This window comes from Rhamphochromis longiceps, linkage group LG6 (assembly GCF_057381845.1).
Source record: "Rhamphochromis longiceps isolate RC_006_pf linkage group LG6, R_longiceps_female_GT1.1, whole genome shotgun sequence".
Taxonomy (NCBI): domain Eukaryota; kingdom Metazoa; phylum Chordata; class Actinopteri; order Cichliformes; family Cichlidae; genus Rhamphochromis; species Rhamphochromis longiceps.
The window spans coordinates 9,249,259-9,266,238 of record NC_140562.1 but is presented as its reverse complement, the minus strand read 5'-3'; the positions used below and the strand labels follow the sequence as shown (position 1 = coordinate 9,266,238).

Below are 16,980 nucleotides of genomic sequence, written 5' to 3'. Positions count from 1 at the left end.
GATGATAGAGCTGACAGTTGACCTTTGTAAATTAGGCTGTACCAACCTGGCAGCCTCAGCCATGGTAAGGCCTCTGTTAACCACATGGTCAACAATGATGGCCCGGACTTCATTAGAGATGATGGTGCGTTGTCTTCTGCCTACATTTCTCTGAAGACCACCTCTCTGTCGAGGAGCACCACCACCTCTTTCTCCTTGTCTGTGTCCACCTCTCTGTCGGGGAGCACCACCACCTCTTTCTCCTTGTCTGTGTCCACCTCTCTGTCGAGGAGCAGCACCACCACCTCTTCGATGAAGGTTTCCTCTCCCTACGAGTCTATCCTGCTCCATATTTGAACAGTGCAAAGTCTCAAACACAGTTCTACTTACATGGTAACTAATTGTGATCATCAGGGGGAAACAATTAGCAATTAGTATTTCTAGATTGAAAGCTCTTGCAGCAATGTGTAACTTACAAATGACCAGACAACAATCAGTCAAGTTGAAAATCCATGGACATAATGGATGATTCATTGATTGAACATTAAGATCAGTTGAATTAAATGATAGACAAATGTATTAAACTGAATAATAAGAGATGCAAATCAAAAATTTGATAGTGATAACATTATGAAAGGCAGTAACTGTGAACAAAACATTTATTTAGATGAAACACTTATTTTGTGTAGTGAAAAGGATATTTTGTCATTATGTGTATTGTACTGACACAATTGAAAATATGCTGAAATGTTTGAAAAACGTGCACTTTTGATGATCTGTTGTGATATAAGTACTAAGAGTTTTGAAAATGTACCAATTGCTTGTGAAAACTGCGCCAAACCAATAAAAAAAAAACTGTAGTGGAATACAAAAATGGAGGCTTGCTAGTCCTGAGATTTTTATTTTACATTTAAAAAGACAAAGCAACAAAAACATATTTGACTTTTTAGCTAATATATGCCTGTTACCTAGTCAAGGTAGGCAAAACAATTCATAGCTGCATTTAAATAACTTAAGTGCATTTCTAGGTGCAGCAGTTTTTTGGTTACAATGCAGGCTTTTGCATTGTTTTATTTCAGTGCTGTTTTTATGGTGTATCTGATATCCTGCTGTTAGTGTTGTTCCTGTGTCATTAAAATAATGTTAGAGGATCAACATCTGACCAATTACGTTGTGATGTCATAGCTTTGGAATTTGGAGGGGAGCGAAAGCCTTTGCCATACGACAACTCTCTTCTAGAACAAATGGTTGGTATTCCTAATGTTTTCTTTATTATTTTATATATAATATAATAAATATATTATCAGATTTACTGTTAGTCAAATTCAGGTTACTAATATTGGTTTGCTAGAGATAGTTTATAATACCATTTGCTGACTTTATTGGCTAATGCTAACTGAATACTCAGACATGACTAGTCAGTTGCAATATCTTGATGCAGCTCAATCATCCAGGTAAGTAAATTCCAAAAGGCTGATTCGGTTCATCTGGACGTAGCATTTTCAGTGGGAGAAACATTTCATCGCTGATCCACATGACTTCTTCAGTCTCAGCTGACTGGAGGTTTCCCCAACCGCAGTCTATTTACACTTACAGGCCAGTGGACACTCTTTCAATGATGAGGATGTACACATCCTGGACAGGAAGGAGCGCGGAGTCAAGGAGGCCATATACGTGAAAAGGGAAACACCGTCTTTGAATCAAGGAGGAGGCCTAAGGGTACATCTGTCACCATCTTACAATGTTGTGATTGCAGCCATTCCCCAACTCTCTGTGAATGGCACTCATGGCCATTGATCAGTGGTTATGATAATTTGCATATTAATGATCAAGGAACTGACCTCCCAGTCCAGTGGTGCTGGTTTCAGTCACTGTGCAAATGTACTGTTTATAAGATTGGGGAAACCTGCAGTCAGCTGAGAATGAAGATGTCACTTCGAATAGTGACGAAACGTTTCTCCCACTGAAAATGCTACATCCAGATGAACAGAGTCAACCTTTTAGGAGTCACTTGCAAAAACACTTTTATGATGATGCAGAAATAACAAAAACACAAGCACAGAGTTTCTGTTTGCATACTGGTTTGCAACTTCTTTTTCTTTCTTTCTTTCTTTCTTTCTTTCTTTCTTTCAAATAAACACAGTTTTATAAATTTGAGGTTTTCACGATTTTTCAAACTAAAATGACACCCACACCCTCTCGACGCCCCCCATCAATCATTCGTTACAATACATACAACATTTAGGAGCTGTTAACTTGCTTTTGCTGTGTGTCATGGTAAACGGAGATTGATGCTGACACTTTGTTGACAGTGGTTTTAAACTTACCAGAAATAACAAAACAAACTTAATGTAAACTGCAGTCTTTAGAGATTTAGACACATCCATTATTTGGGGTGAAATTTGACTTGAGATTGATTTGTTTTCCGTTTCTGGACTCCATCCATTAAACAAGTCGGTCCTTGGCTGAGACGTGGCTAGGTGGATGTCAACAAAACAAATGCAGTTTCAGTTAAATACAGTTTTGCACCACAGTTCCAAACAAAGAAACCCGATGAGATGGAGGTTTAGGATGGGACTGCATTGCAGTGTTGTTTAGTAAACAGGTGATGGAGCAGAAAAAGTCTTAGATTTCCTTGTTGTTTATTCCAGTCTGTTTAGACTGTATGCTGTTACTCTCTCTCTCTCTCTCTCTCTCTCTAATGACTGTGTGTGATTTTGTGAGGAGGAAGATTGTGTTTGTGCTCGGTGTGTGTAGCTTGATACTTCACTGGCCCTTCCGTCTTGTACGGATGCTCAGTTGACTAGCAGATTAAAATGACCCATTTGCATCGACTGGCCGAGTGCCTGCTCAGATGTATCTAACGGTCCTGTGCTTGGGCGCACGTCTAAGTGTTTGTGTTTTATTTCTTTAATTGTTTTCTGCTTTATACCAAAGCTTACTGGTATGTATTGCCATTCTTCTTATTTACTTATTTGTCATATTTTTTTCTTTTTAAATTAATTTTTAGTTTTTAGCCACTTTTGAGTAGTTGGAGGCGTTACTTTTTTAAAGTAGGAAATCTCTGTGTAAAAACTCAAGTAGAGCGCCAGAAGGAGGAGAATGTGAAGAGTATTGTAGTCGCTGATGTGTGCTCAAATGAATCTTAAGATGTTTGTTTTTGACTCCTGGCATTCTCACAGTTTGCCAGTATTTCTATTCAACGACATAAAGTGAACTCTAATATATCTTATATCTTTACATTGTTCGCGCCATCCACCAAACATACCCCATCTCATTGTCTTATTAAGTCGCCCCAATTACTGCTCTCCTACCATGTCAGATGTGACAGTGGAAAGCAGAGCTGAGCGGATCAACTGCCTCATTGCCCATTAGGGCGGTGATGGTGTGTGTGTGTGTGTGAGACGCGTTCTGCTTTAATGAGATATTGTTTGGCAGAGTCGCCACTCGAGGGGAGTCTGTCGCTTAACTGACCCCTGACCCCGACATGCTGCACAAAACTCAATTAACCACGCATCACTGAGGCTGTATTTGTGCTCGTCTCTCCCCTCGTGTCCCTTTCCTTTTTCTTATACAAAAAGACAAAAACAAATTATGAGCATTTTCACACTTAGCACCTTATCATTTCTACCTTGGTGTTTTTCTGAGCATCCATACATGTGAAAATGGTATCATCATCACCATTGTACTGTATATGCCACTCTGCTTCCTGATGCTTGGTTCGTCTTTGCCGTTTAACTGTCAGTGTAATTTCACACACATCCAGGGAATTATTCTGGACCCCCTGCCTCGACCTGTTGCCATCCACCCCTCCCTCCCTCTCTTATAGCCAATCCCCTGCTTTTTCTTCCCTCTCTTTCTCTTCAAATGACCTCATCCACAAAAATTATATCTTCGAGGAGACTATGCTCCTTATATATATATATATATATATATATATATATATATATATATATATATATATATATATATATATATATATATATATATATATATATATATATATACATAGATAGATAGATAGATAGATAGATAGATAGATAGATAGATAGATAGATAGATAGATAGATAGATAGATAGATAGATAGATAGATAGATAGATAGATAGATAGATAGATAGATAGATACAGTGGGGCAAAAAAGTATTTAGTCAGCCACCGATTGTGCAAGTTCCCCCACTTAAAATGATGACAGAGGTCAGTAATTTGCACCAGAGGTACACTTCAACTGTGAGAGACAGAATGTGAAAAAAAAAATCCATGAATTCACATGGTAGGATTTGTAAAGAATTTATTCGTAAATTAGGGTGGAAAATAAGTATTTGGTCACCTCAAACAAGGAAAATCTCTGGCTCTCACAGACCTGTAACGTCTTCTGTAAGAAGCTTTTCTGTCCCCCACTCGTTACCTGTATGAATGGCACCTGTTTGAACTCATCATCTGTATAAAAGACACCTGTCCACAGCCTCAAACAGTCAGACTCCAAACTCCGCCATGGCCAAGACCAAAGAGCTTTCGAAGGACACCAGGAAAAGTATTGTAGACCTGCACCAGACTGGGAAGAGTGAATCTACAATAGGCAAGCAGCTTGGTGTGAAAAAATCAACTGTGGGAGCAATCATCAGAAAATGGAAGACCTACAAGACCACTGATAATCTCCCTCGATCTGGGGCTCCACGCAAGATCTCATCCCGTGGGGTCAAAATGATCATGAGAACGGTGAGCAAAGATCCCAGAACCACACGGGGGGACCTGGTGAATGACCTGCAGAGAGCTGGGACCAAAGTAACAAAGGTCACCATCAGTAACACACTACAACGGCAGGGAATCAAATCCCGCAGTGCCAGACGTGTTCCGCTGCTGAAGCCAGTGCATGTCCAGGCCCGTCTGAAGTTTGCCAGAGAGCACATGGATGATACAGCAGAGGATTGGGAGAATGTCATGTGGTCAGATGAAACCAAAGTAGAACTTTTTGGTATAAACTCAACTCGTCGTGTTTGGAGGAAGAAGAATACTGAGTTGCATCCCAAGAACACCATACCTACTGTGAAGCATGGGGGTGGAAACATCATGCTCTGGGGCTGTTTTTCTGCCAAGGGGACAGGACGACTGATCCGTGTTAAGGACAGAATGAATGGGGCCATGTATCGTGAGATTTTGAGCCAAAACCTCCTTCCATCAGTGAGAACTTTGAAGATGAAATGAGGCTGGGTCTTCCAACATGACAATGATCCAAAACACACCGCCCAGGCAACAAAGGAGTGGCTCCGTAAGAAGCATTTGAAAGTCCTGGAGTGGCCTAGCCAGTCTCCAGACCTCAACCCCATAGAAAATCTGTGGCGGGAGTTGAAAGTCCGTGTTGCTCGGTGACAGCCCCAAAACATCACTGCTCTCGAGAAGATCTGCATGGAGGAATGGGCCAAAATACCAGCTACTGTGTGTGCAAACCTGGTAAAGACCTATAGTAAACGTGTGTGAATGTGTGTGTGAATGGGTGGATGACTGAATGTAGTGTAAAGCGCTTTGGGGTCCTATGGACTAGAAAAGCGCTATACAAATGCAGGCCATTTACCATTTGACCTCTGTTATTGCCAACAAAGGTTATGTTAAAAAGTATTGAGTTGTATTTTTGTTATTGACCAAATACTTATTTTCCACCCTGATTTACGAATAAATTCTTTACAAATCCTACCATGTGGATTCATGGATTTTTTTTTCACATTCTGTCTCTCACAGTTGAAGTGTACCTCTGGTGCAAATTACTGACCTCTGTCATCATTTTAGGTGGGGGAACTTGCACAGTCGGTGGCTGACTAAATACTTTTTTGCCCCACTGTATGTATATATCCACAGACGAGGGGCCTATGCTCCTCATATATATATATATATACACATACACATAGATAACACAAGTAAACACAAAATGTATTTACTAAATAAAGGTGTTTTTTATTGGGGGTAAAATAAATCCAAACCAAGAATTGAGAGTATGAATTAATTTATTTTTTGAGAAGCTGAAATCATATATTCTAATACTTGAGATGTTGTATTTGATGATACCGTATGTAACTATAAGCCATAATGAGCCATATTAAAACAAAAAGGCATGAAATATTTCACTTTGCATGCAATGAATATAAAATATGTTAAAGTTTACCTTTTTGAATGAAATTACGAGAAAACTGAATTTCATGACAATTTTTTCAGTTTTATTTGATAGACTCAGTGAAGAGAATGATGGGAAAGTAGGGGCAGCGAGAGAAGGGGCAAGACATGCAGCAAGGGGCTGCGGGACGCACTCGAACTATTAATTAAAAATATCATGCATGCGGCTCTACCACAGTTTAATTCTAACAGAGAGACCCTTCAGTAATGTGTACTTTAAAAACAACATAAATGGCCTTCTGGCTTTTCTGTGTCATGAAAGTGGCTCTCTTTTTACTCGGCTAAATTCATGGTAATTTATGATAAACACATAACTCAAGAGTAAATTATGTTCAACATTTCATTTTAAAAATGAAGTTTCTTTAGAAAAAGAAACATTTAAATATTTGGGAATAAATGTAACCCGCACAATGATGGAGTTGCGGATTCATAATTTTGACACGTTGTTAGAACAAACATCACAAGATTTTAAAAAATGGGCAACACTTCCAATCTCATTAGCAGGCAGAATTAATATAGTTAAAATTGCAGTCTTACCAAAATTTCTCTATGTTTTCCAAATGATTAAGACAGATTTAGACAGATTAATAGCAACATTTATTTGGAAAAATTCAAATCCCAGAATGGAAAAAACATATTTGGAAGTACCAAAAGAGGCTGGGGGGCTAGGGTTGCCAAATTTTATCTTTTAACACTGGGTGGCTAATATCACCAAACTATTGCACTGGAAATATGTTTATGAGAATAGCGAGGGTGAGGGTAAAAATGGAACTGATGTCTAATCCACTTCCCCTCCTAACCTCATCCCTAGCTCTAAATCAAAAACAGAAAATAACAATTCCAGTTGTAAGAACATCTATTCGAATATGGCTTCAATTCAGAAGGCACTTCTGTTTGCAACAGGTTAGTACATTTTTGCCTGTTGCTTTTAACCCTTTGTTGCCATCCATTTCAGATAAAGCATTCCAAATTTGGCATAATAATGGTTTGAAGTTTTTTTTACAATTTATTTTCAGGAGAAACTTTTAACACCTTTGACGCTCTGATGAGAGATTACAATATACCCAGCTCACATATGTTTAAATACCTGCAAATATGAAGTTTTTCAAAAACATTGTTTCCTTCATTCCCCTACCTACCTTCTAAAAATCAAGTGGATACTATTTTGGAAATAGATCTTTTGGCAAAAGGAGAATCTCCGTCATATACAAACTGATACAGAGCTTAAGGCCTATTACTTGGGAAAAAATAATTGGGAAAAAGACATTGTGGTGGATTTATCTGATGATGAGTGGAGATCTTGCTTGAATCGTATACATATTTCCTCCCTTTGCATTCGCCATGGTTTAACTCAGTTTAACATTCTTCATCGTCTTCATTATACAGGAGAGAGGCTTTCAAAAATTTTCCCAGAAGCCGATCCTGCCTGTCCCAGGCGTGGACATAATCTAGCAAATGAGGGTCACATGATGTGGTCTTGTCCTAATCTGGACAATTACTGGGGAAAATTCAGTGCTTGATTTCCACATTGGCATTTTTGCAGTTATGCCACCTCAATACGAAATCAGTCAATCTCAGGAAAATGCCATAGCATTTGCTACATTGCTTGCCCGTAGACTGATTTAGACCGCTACAGCATGCTGCTACATGTTTTAAACTGTTTGGGTGCCGAAAGAAGACTGCACATTTATGTGTAAACACATCACAGATCCTTTCATAGTCATTAAGGACACAAGAAATTATGATAGTAAGAAAACTTTGAGTATTTTTTCAGTATAGATTTGCATTAATGTGAACCTTCAACTAAAAAAAATGCAGTGTGAGGATCAAAAAACAACTATTTAAAGCTCAGTCTGAGACCAACATCGGCTGACTAATGGACATTTGGGCAGTTTTGTCGTTGCTACTCCATCAGGTCTTTTTGTTAAAGTTCTGTGAGTGGCCTGTAGCTTCAGTTCACACACCCAAACCACAGCATCCACTGTCTCTTGGTTTTTCTTTCTCTTTCATAAGGCACAGGACAAGGTCAGGCTCTGCTCCACCCATTACAGTAGCACAGGAACATGACACTCTACACGCACGCACACACATACACAGGTACACACACACATCTCATTTTACTTGTCCTTTCACAAAGCCTCGTGGGAAGAGTGACATCATCCCTTTCTTTCTTCACAGATGTCAATCAAAGTAGATAATGAGGTCACAGGGTTAAACCCCTCCCATTTAAGAGAGCCTCTACAAGTGTGTTGAAACGAGTGCCTGAAATGAGTTCAGTATCAGGTAACACACAGCAGCGACAGTTCATACCTAAACCTCCTTGGGTGACTTGGAACAGATGCAACAGTAGAGCAAAGCAGCTCAAGGCTATGCTCGTGTGAGCTGAGGACTCGCTTGTCAAACAGTAGCTGTTGCATTTGAACAAATATCTGGAAGAAAGCAATTTTTTTCCAAGGGACAACCTTTTACAATTTAATAAAAGGTTGTCCTCAAAGTGAACTCCCAGTGAGGAGACTTTGTTGACACTAAAGTGAATGAAAATAACTTCAAAGAGCAGCAACAAAGTGCTGCACAGTATTAGGATATTAATAGAGTGAATAAAAAAGATCTAGTTTTTTGGACTTGAACAAGAGCCACACTTGTTAAAAATAACAGTAATAGTATATGAACAGGAAACAAGTTCCATCTGAATTTTGTAAGACTGAGTTGGCCAAAATAATCAGCAACTGAGAGAACAAAAAAAGGCTGAAAAGTCTCGATATCTTATAGTAAAGTTGAATTTAATTACTGCCTGGTTGCCTGTCGGATCCAACTGTTAAGCACACAATATAGAACTATAGCATCACTATTTATATTCTAGTCAAAGTCAGTACATGTGTGAACATTTATCTAGTACAAACTAATAGTTATGACAGCTGAACAGCCAAATCCTACACATAGTCAGCAGGTGTTCTTTGTAATGTAGATAACACAGTTTGTAACGCTCAGTGCAGTGGCATATAACCTTCATAACAAGCAGGCGAGACACAGTGAAAGATTCTGATTTAGTTATTTATTTATTTGTTCGGAAGGTCGGGGGTTCGACTCCACTGAACGGCTACCCTGAGGTACCCCTGAGCAAGGTACCGTCCCTACACGCTGCTCCCCGGGCGCTGCACTGGTGGCTGCCCACTGCTTCACTGGGTGAATGGGTTAAATGCAGAGGAACTATTTCCCTATGGGGACTAACACGCACACTTTACTTTTACACTGGACTGAACTTAGTAAAAGTTTCTATAATATTTAATTTCTATATAATAGTTTCTTGTCATTTGTCATGAATAGAACTGAGTAGATGTGTGTGAAAGGCTTCTTGGAAAGACTGAAAACCTGGGTGTAAAAATGAGTACAGCACAGAACTGTTGTGTTTAACAGATTTGATAGTTGTGTGACTAATTTGTGCCTTCCTGGAATAGGCACTTTGTCACACAGAAGAAGTGTTTTAAGAACATAACTGGACCTTAGCCCGTCTCTAGTTCCCGCTTCTGTGTGTGAATCTGCATACTTCAGCCAGGGGAACAAATTCAAATTCCTTCAAACCAGCTTGTTTACATATTTCACTCAAGATGTCTTTTTCAGTTTCATACGTATTTGTGATGACTGGAACCGAAGCCTCCAGCCCCCCGTGGCTCTGTGAATTGGCTGAACAGAAGAAAATGGATCGTTGCACGCATCTATCTTCCAAACAAAATAATTAGTTTGTTAATGAAATTGATAAGTTACACTCTGTTCCTAAGATGTTCTTTGATGTTTTTAAAGGTTTGACTTCTTTATGTCAGCAGTTCCTTTATGTGCTGTTTTCTCTTTTGTTTTCCAGAGACCTGAATGGAAACAACCTGACAGTCATCACCAAGACAGACTTCTCGGGTCTCAAACACCTCCGAGTCCTGTGAGTTATATCTGCCTTTACTCTTATAGATATATTTTATGGGTTACAATTAAAGCATTCACCCCATCCAGAGTGGCTTTCACACCATTTCCTTCTCTACTTTCATTGCCTTCAGGCTCATTGTTGACAGGGCAACAGCTTGTATTTATTACGACATTCTTTCCCACATTTCTGTCCTTGTTTGAGGTCTGAAGCATAGCTGTGGTGCCACGTAAAGCTGACATAAGGTGCTTGTCTGGTGTCAGTTTCTACAAGGAGGGTTTATCTATGACCCTTTGACGTGGAAGCACTGTGCCCTTGGGGAGAAACTGCATGAGCAGTAATTTCCTGTGTTAACTTGAGGACTAGAACTGCAATGAGTGTCAGTGATGGACATGATGACATGTCCCGGACTGATTATATCTCTGGAGACCTGATCAGAACAGATTAGCAGCCCACTGGGAGCCCTGGGTGTACTGCTGTCAGGAGGGTAAAGTGTTACAGCAGTAGGGATGGGTATCATTTAGGTTTCATCCGATACCAGTACCAAACCGGTACTTTTGAAACGGTACCGGTGCTTAAACGGTGCTCAAACTGGTGCTCAAACTGGTGCTTAAAGAATGGAGAACACAAAATTGGTCCAAAAACCTTTAGCTGTTTTTTTGTGTGTTAGCTTACACACGAACAACATTAAGCTACTCACGCAGAGAAGAACGGCTGCTGCTGCCATCATCATCCGTCATCATTTCTGCTACACTGGCAGGGCTAGGGGCCAGGACTCTCCTCTTCGGGTTCTTGGGGGATGTTGTTAACTCCGGGTCCGATAACAGGCATCACCCCGCAGTAGATGTGCTCGGTGTGAGGTCTTGCAGCAAGCTATCAATACAGCGCATTTCTCGGCTTTTAACAAAATGCTATACGTCGCCAGGTGTTTCATCAGATTCGAGGTGTTACCTCTTTTGCACAGTATCACCTTAAAGCACTTGTTGCAGGCTGCTGAGTTTGCATCTTTTACTGTGAAGTACAGCCAGACTTTTGACCGCTTTGCCTCGGGCATTTTTAATCTGTAGCTCTGCTCTAATAGAACGTACATACCTGGACCCGCCTACTGTGCTTGCAAAGGTAAAATGATTGGCTAGAATCCAAAGTGTATGACAAAAAAGCACCGAAATACAGCACCGAAATAAAGCACCAAAATGTGGTCTGGTCACTACCGTTTATGTCAGAACCGGTGCCATTATGGCACCGGATACCGTTACCCATCCCTATACAGCAGTGGTATATGAGGTGGAAGACGGCAGTATGTTTCTCAAATATACAGATTCAAGTGCAGACAGATTCAAAACCAGTGTCTGAAACCAAAGCCTCATCCACATATTCAGCTGCTGACAAATAAAACTCTATTTTCATGTACATGTTATTTTTTACCCAAATTCATCAACACACTCATAATTAAAGATTAAGTTAAACAAAGGCAGAACATATCCTTGTAGAAAAACTACTGTATTTTCACAATACTCAGACTGAGATCGACCAAACAAGACTCATGTTTTACGAGGAAGGATTAAAGCGTGTTACCAATTTATCAAATAGAAAACTGACTGTGTTATTTAATATCTCTTGATTTGTTTTTAAAGTATGTGCTTAAACAGTGAATCTTAATGTGAGTGTTTCCTTGCAGTCATCTGATGGAAAACCAGATCAGTAACATTGAGAAGGGAGTGTTTGATGAGCTGAAGGAGCTGGAAAGACTGTGAGAACACATTACAAAGACATTTACAAGTATAAACCAAATTAATTTTCCATTCAAGTGTTTTCTTTCACAGGAAATGATAGCTTTTTTTCCTTTGTCTTTTTTTTGTCCACACAGTCGCCTGAACAAAAACCGTCTCAGCCAGCTTCCAGAGCTGCTCTTTCAGAAGAATGAAGCCCTGTCTCGACTGTGAGTACAAACTCCAGAGCTCTGCGTATTTTCTTTCCATACCCTGCACCCTCTATTTGAAATCTCAGGACTTTGCTCTCCTTAGCTCAATGTCTCTGTTCTACACAATGCACTTTACGGGTTTTTGCACAGTCCCATATTCAACTGATTAGAATGTGTTTATCTTGGCCATCAGGTATGTCCGCCATGTTCACACATGTACATGGTCCATAAGTACTGGCTCATACTTGTCTACCACCCTATAGCAGCATCCAGTGTCTATATCCATCTAAGTAGTTCTGTCGGTCTTACTTGGAGAATATCGAACACTTACAAATTGCAGAGTTCCCTGAACTGGCAGCTCTTCTTATCGACAGGGAAGGTCATTTAGGATTTTTAAAACAAGCAGAAGTGGTCATTGGGGTATTTTTCCGCACTATCATGTGCATTCAGAACCTATTAAGCTGAAATAGTCTGGATTTCATTCAGATACACACTTAATTTGCATCTGTTAAAAGTGTGGTTCATTGAGCTCTAATCGCTCTGCATGTTTGTTTTCATTATTTTATTTTTCATTCTTCTTCTTTTGCTTTGATGGTCCTGGTTGCTTTTGTGATGTGTGTATGTATGATTGGATTTGAGCGAGTGTATGTTTAAAGGTGATCTGTTGTGATTTTCCATATTTTCTTTCACAAATATACCGTTATGTAATGGATGCCCAAATTTCAGAAAATGAGGTCAGCACATGTGAATCAAAGGTCAGGGTTCAGACTGCAATAAATCCACTGATTCTTGGCTCTGTTTGATATCAAAGATAGGTCATCTCTGTAGCCCCACGAACCTTCTCTTCTGTTCTTTTGTTTGCATTGAAGCCATCAATGAGGAAAAGGGTTTTCTAAAGCGAGGCAAGTTAAATCACAGAGAGGGTGAACTGGGTGAAATCAGCTCATCATCAGTAAAAAGAATCAGTATAAGATTATTATGAACTGTGAATCATGCAAAGTTACTCTATCGTAATCCAAGAATCTGGAGCTAAAAATAATAAATATTTTCCCCTTCATTTGTGGATAATGGATTATGTCTGCAGGTCTTGTTACGTCAACCCAGTTAAAAAGAATATATCCAGCCTTCATCCCTCCAGGCTGTTGTCTTAAATTTGTCTGTACATTAGCTAATACACAGATGTCTTGAATCTGGATATATTTTTGGATTATAGTGATCAACTACAATAGTCTAACATTGAAAATTTCTGCTACTCCAAGCTGTTTAGTCACTGACTTTTCTGATAAAAACAATTGACCTATTTTTCCTCACCCAGAAAACACTGCAAATAACCTCCCTCTAGACAGCAGAGGCACTGCAAATAACTTACAGGCTCCCACAGGAGCTGTAGGAACTGTCTAGCTTTAATTCAACATTTGAACACACGCATAAAGAGCTTATTTTAATAACTGAAAGCTTGGACACAGTTGGTTACTGTGTGGATAAATGTGACTCTCTCTCTCACACACACACACACACACATACACACACACCTCAGACGCTTTTGTTATAAATGCATGGTTGTAGTGTGAGATGGGGAAGGTATCTGCTACTGCCTGGAGATGCCTGGAAACACATACACAAACATTACTGCAGAGAAAGAGGAAAAAGCAAATATAAGAGCTCTCTAATTAAGTTTTTCCTAATGATTGATCTGTTCGTGACAGTGATGTGCTTTGGTACCTGTTTCTGCATGTTTGAGTGCGGTGATTTAGTGCTTAACAGAAAATGTGCTGATACAAAGAGATTTACTTTTCCCCCGAGTAAAGAAGGAAGTGGACTGAAGGGGGTAGCAGCCATGAAAAATACCAGTAATTACAGAAAAAAGTGGAGACAAACAATGTGTGTGCGTGTGTGTGTGTGTGTGTGTGTGTGTGTGTGTGTGCGTGCGTGTGCGTGTGTGTGTGTGTGTGTGTGTGTAAAAGGGAGGAATGAAGAGAAAGTATAAGATGAGTAGATGGTAAAAGACAGTGTGTGTTTGTTTCAATCCGTGTGTCTGTTCTGATTATTTGCTGCTTTCTGTTTTGGCAATTTCACACTCTAGCTCCCATTAGGACGTGCCGAGATGGACTTGGCATGTTCGATCAATCAGCAAACACACACACACACGCACACACAGTGACACACTCATAGCACAGAGCCATTAGCACTTCCTCTAGCAGGAGCGATTTCTTTTCCTCCTGCTGTGATGATGGACTGTATAAAGCCTGATGTCCCTGGGAAACACACACTCATGGCTTTTTGCTTGTGTGCATTTTTGTCTCTTCAACAAAATTGCCTTCCATACTTTAGCCTATTTCCTGTATATTCCCCTCTCCATGTATCAGTCTGTCCTCTTCTTGTAGATTGTGATACACTGTCTTCTTTTTAAACTGAGCTTTTACTGGCTAAATATATAGGTTTATTCATTTGCAAAGAACTGAACAGTGTGTAAAGACTAATACATACATACATAAAATCTTTTCATTTAATTAATTTGCACGTCATTGAGTGAAATAAGTATTTGATCCCAACTATTCTAGACTGTCCACCACCATGGACAAGACCAAAGAGCTGTCAAAGGATGCCAAGGACAAGACTGTAGTAACAAGCTTGGTGAGGAGGTGAAAACTGTTGATGTGATTATTCAGAAATAGAAGAAATATAAAATGACCATCAATCCAGTCTGGAGGTCCATACAAGATTTTGCCACATGGGGTGAGAATGATCATGAAAAAGGTGGAGGATCAGCCCAAAAATACATGGGGGAGCTTGTTAATGACCAGCAGGTAGTTGGGACCACAGTCACATTGGTAATACACCATGCTGTAACAGAGGTGTGGACTCACTCGAGTCACATGACTTGGACTCGAGTCAGACTCGAGTCATTAATTTTATGACTTTAGACTTGACTTGAAAAAATGTTCTAAGACTGTGACTTGACTTGGACTTTTACACCAATGACCTGGGACTTGAATTGGACTTGAACCGGTTTACTTGAAAAGACTTGATATTTCACCCCATCTCTAAAATTTAACACACATATTATATAGAAAATGTGCACCATTAATTCAATTCATTCATTCATTTATTCCAACCACACTCCGTACGTATGTGTGCATGAGCTGTAGCACAGCCAATCAAATTAACCAGATTTTTTTTTAAGAAGAAAAAAAAAATGCTCAAAAATGCTGCAAGGAGTTATTTTTTTCAGGTACATAAACTATGAAATAGTCAACAAAAAAACGAAATGCAATATGCAAAACATGCAAGCAGAGAATCACAGACAGAGATGGAACAACTTCCAACTTTGTCCGACAGTTGAAGTTGCATAAAGAACGGTAGGTTCTCTTTTGCTGCAATGAGATAGCTGACTTCATCTAAGTAGCAAATGTTGTCCAGGCTACGTTGATGATACTGTTTGGTTTTAATGTGTATAGTTTTTTTGTCATGCTATTTTAAAGCCGGTCCTACAAGCGCATCCAAGAATAACATGCAGCTTATCTCAGAATTGTCGGTGAAAATTATTCTTGGAGCTAAGTTTAATTGAGCTGCATTTTATAGAGGTGCAATTTCACAATTTGTGTATATTTTCTAAGTTCACTATTTTGTCATGTGTTGAGAAAAACAGATTTAAAAATCACATGGTCTAATATTTACATTTCCATATAACTGCAACTTTTTTTTTGTTGTTTTTGTTTTTTAAAGACTCGAAAGGACTTGAAATTCAAAGTTTCAGACTTGTGACTTTACTCTGACTTTTACACCAGTGACTTGAGACTTGACTCTGACTTGCCTGACATTACTTGAGACTTGACTTGTGACTTGAGGATAAAGACTTGAGACTTACTTGAGACTTGCAAAACAATGACTTGGTCCCACCTCTGTGAACAACTAAGGAGAGATTTTAATGTCAGTTGAAGATGCTGCTCGGTTTTCCTCTCCTCTGTCCATACCTCTGTGTTATTGTTCCATCCTCTTTCTTTTCTCAATTTTGGCAACTTTCATTTTTCATTCTTTCTGTCTCCCCTCAGTCTTTTGTTGGCTCTGTGTGGATGGGATCGCTCCACACCCAGTAATAGTCCTTTGTGTGTTTTGATGATACCTGGAGGGTGACTGAATGTGTATGTTCGTGCACCAGGGTGCCCCCTCCCAGCACCTCCCTTTAGCCCAGGGGAGCTAAAGAATTATGGGTGTAACTAGGTGTCTCTCTCACCCACGCACACAAATTCACCTTGACCTGAAAATGAACTGTGTGGTTAGCCAGTCAATACTGGGCTCCTGCAGGTCTTATTGGGTGCTTGAAACAGTACTCAGTAAAATGTAACCCAATGATTTTGAGCTGGACAGTGCACAGGCAAATGCTTATCTGAACTTGATCCCATTTGAGATAGGAGAGAAATTCCTGTTCACAAATATCTCTTTATGGCATCATTAGCATTTTGCTATTATTTTATGCAAGACACATGTAAGACCACAGAGGAAATGGCATCAACTGGAGCACTGACCACTAGCACTGTAAAAAAAAATGTGTGCAGGGGTCAGGGAAAAAACACTAAATGTGAACATTTTGTCCCTCATTTCTAATGTTATTATAATTTGTCATATGAAATACACCTTTATCTGGAATATGCACATAGATTATTTCTAAAGATTGATATGGATGGTCTCAAAGTGTACCTCACCTAAGAGCCTGGCTCCGACCACTGCATAACTTTCAAATATGCTCAAAGGTTTAAAAGAGGTTAAGTAAGGAAATTCTGAGAATGAGACATAGATGATGCAGGAGTTGTTCAGTGATCTTTAGGCCCATTTAAAATTGAAGAACAATACAGAATAGCAAGTGTTAGCTAGAGGACAACGGTCATCAACTGTAGCTGCTGGCTTTAGTACCCAAACCATGTTGTCTTTTTCTCTCCCTGATGGCCTGTCCTGCCATCTGGAACTGTGCTGATATATAGATGGGTGTGAAGAGAAATAATGCAGAT

The 16,980-nt window shown here is 39.5% G+C and overlaps 1 protein-coding gene across 1 annotated transcript in view; it reads left to right on the top strand.

Moving 5' to 3' along the window:
* Positions 1 to 16,980, top strand: part of slit1b (slit homolog 1b (Drosophila)) — an 87,929-nt gene that overhangs the window by 15,578 nt on the left and 55,371 nt on the right. The window contains exons 2-4 of the mRNA XM_085409173.1: positions 10,000 to 10,071; positions 11,732 to 11,803; positions 11,921 to 11,992. Of these exons, the coding sequence (XP_085265299.1) occupies positions 10,000 to 10,071; positions 11,732 to 11,803; positions 11,921 to 11,992 (216 nt within the window). The remainder of the gene's footprint in view (positions 1 to 9,999; positions 10,072 to 11,731; positions 11,804 to 11,920; positions 11,993 to 16,980) is intronic.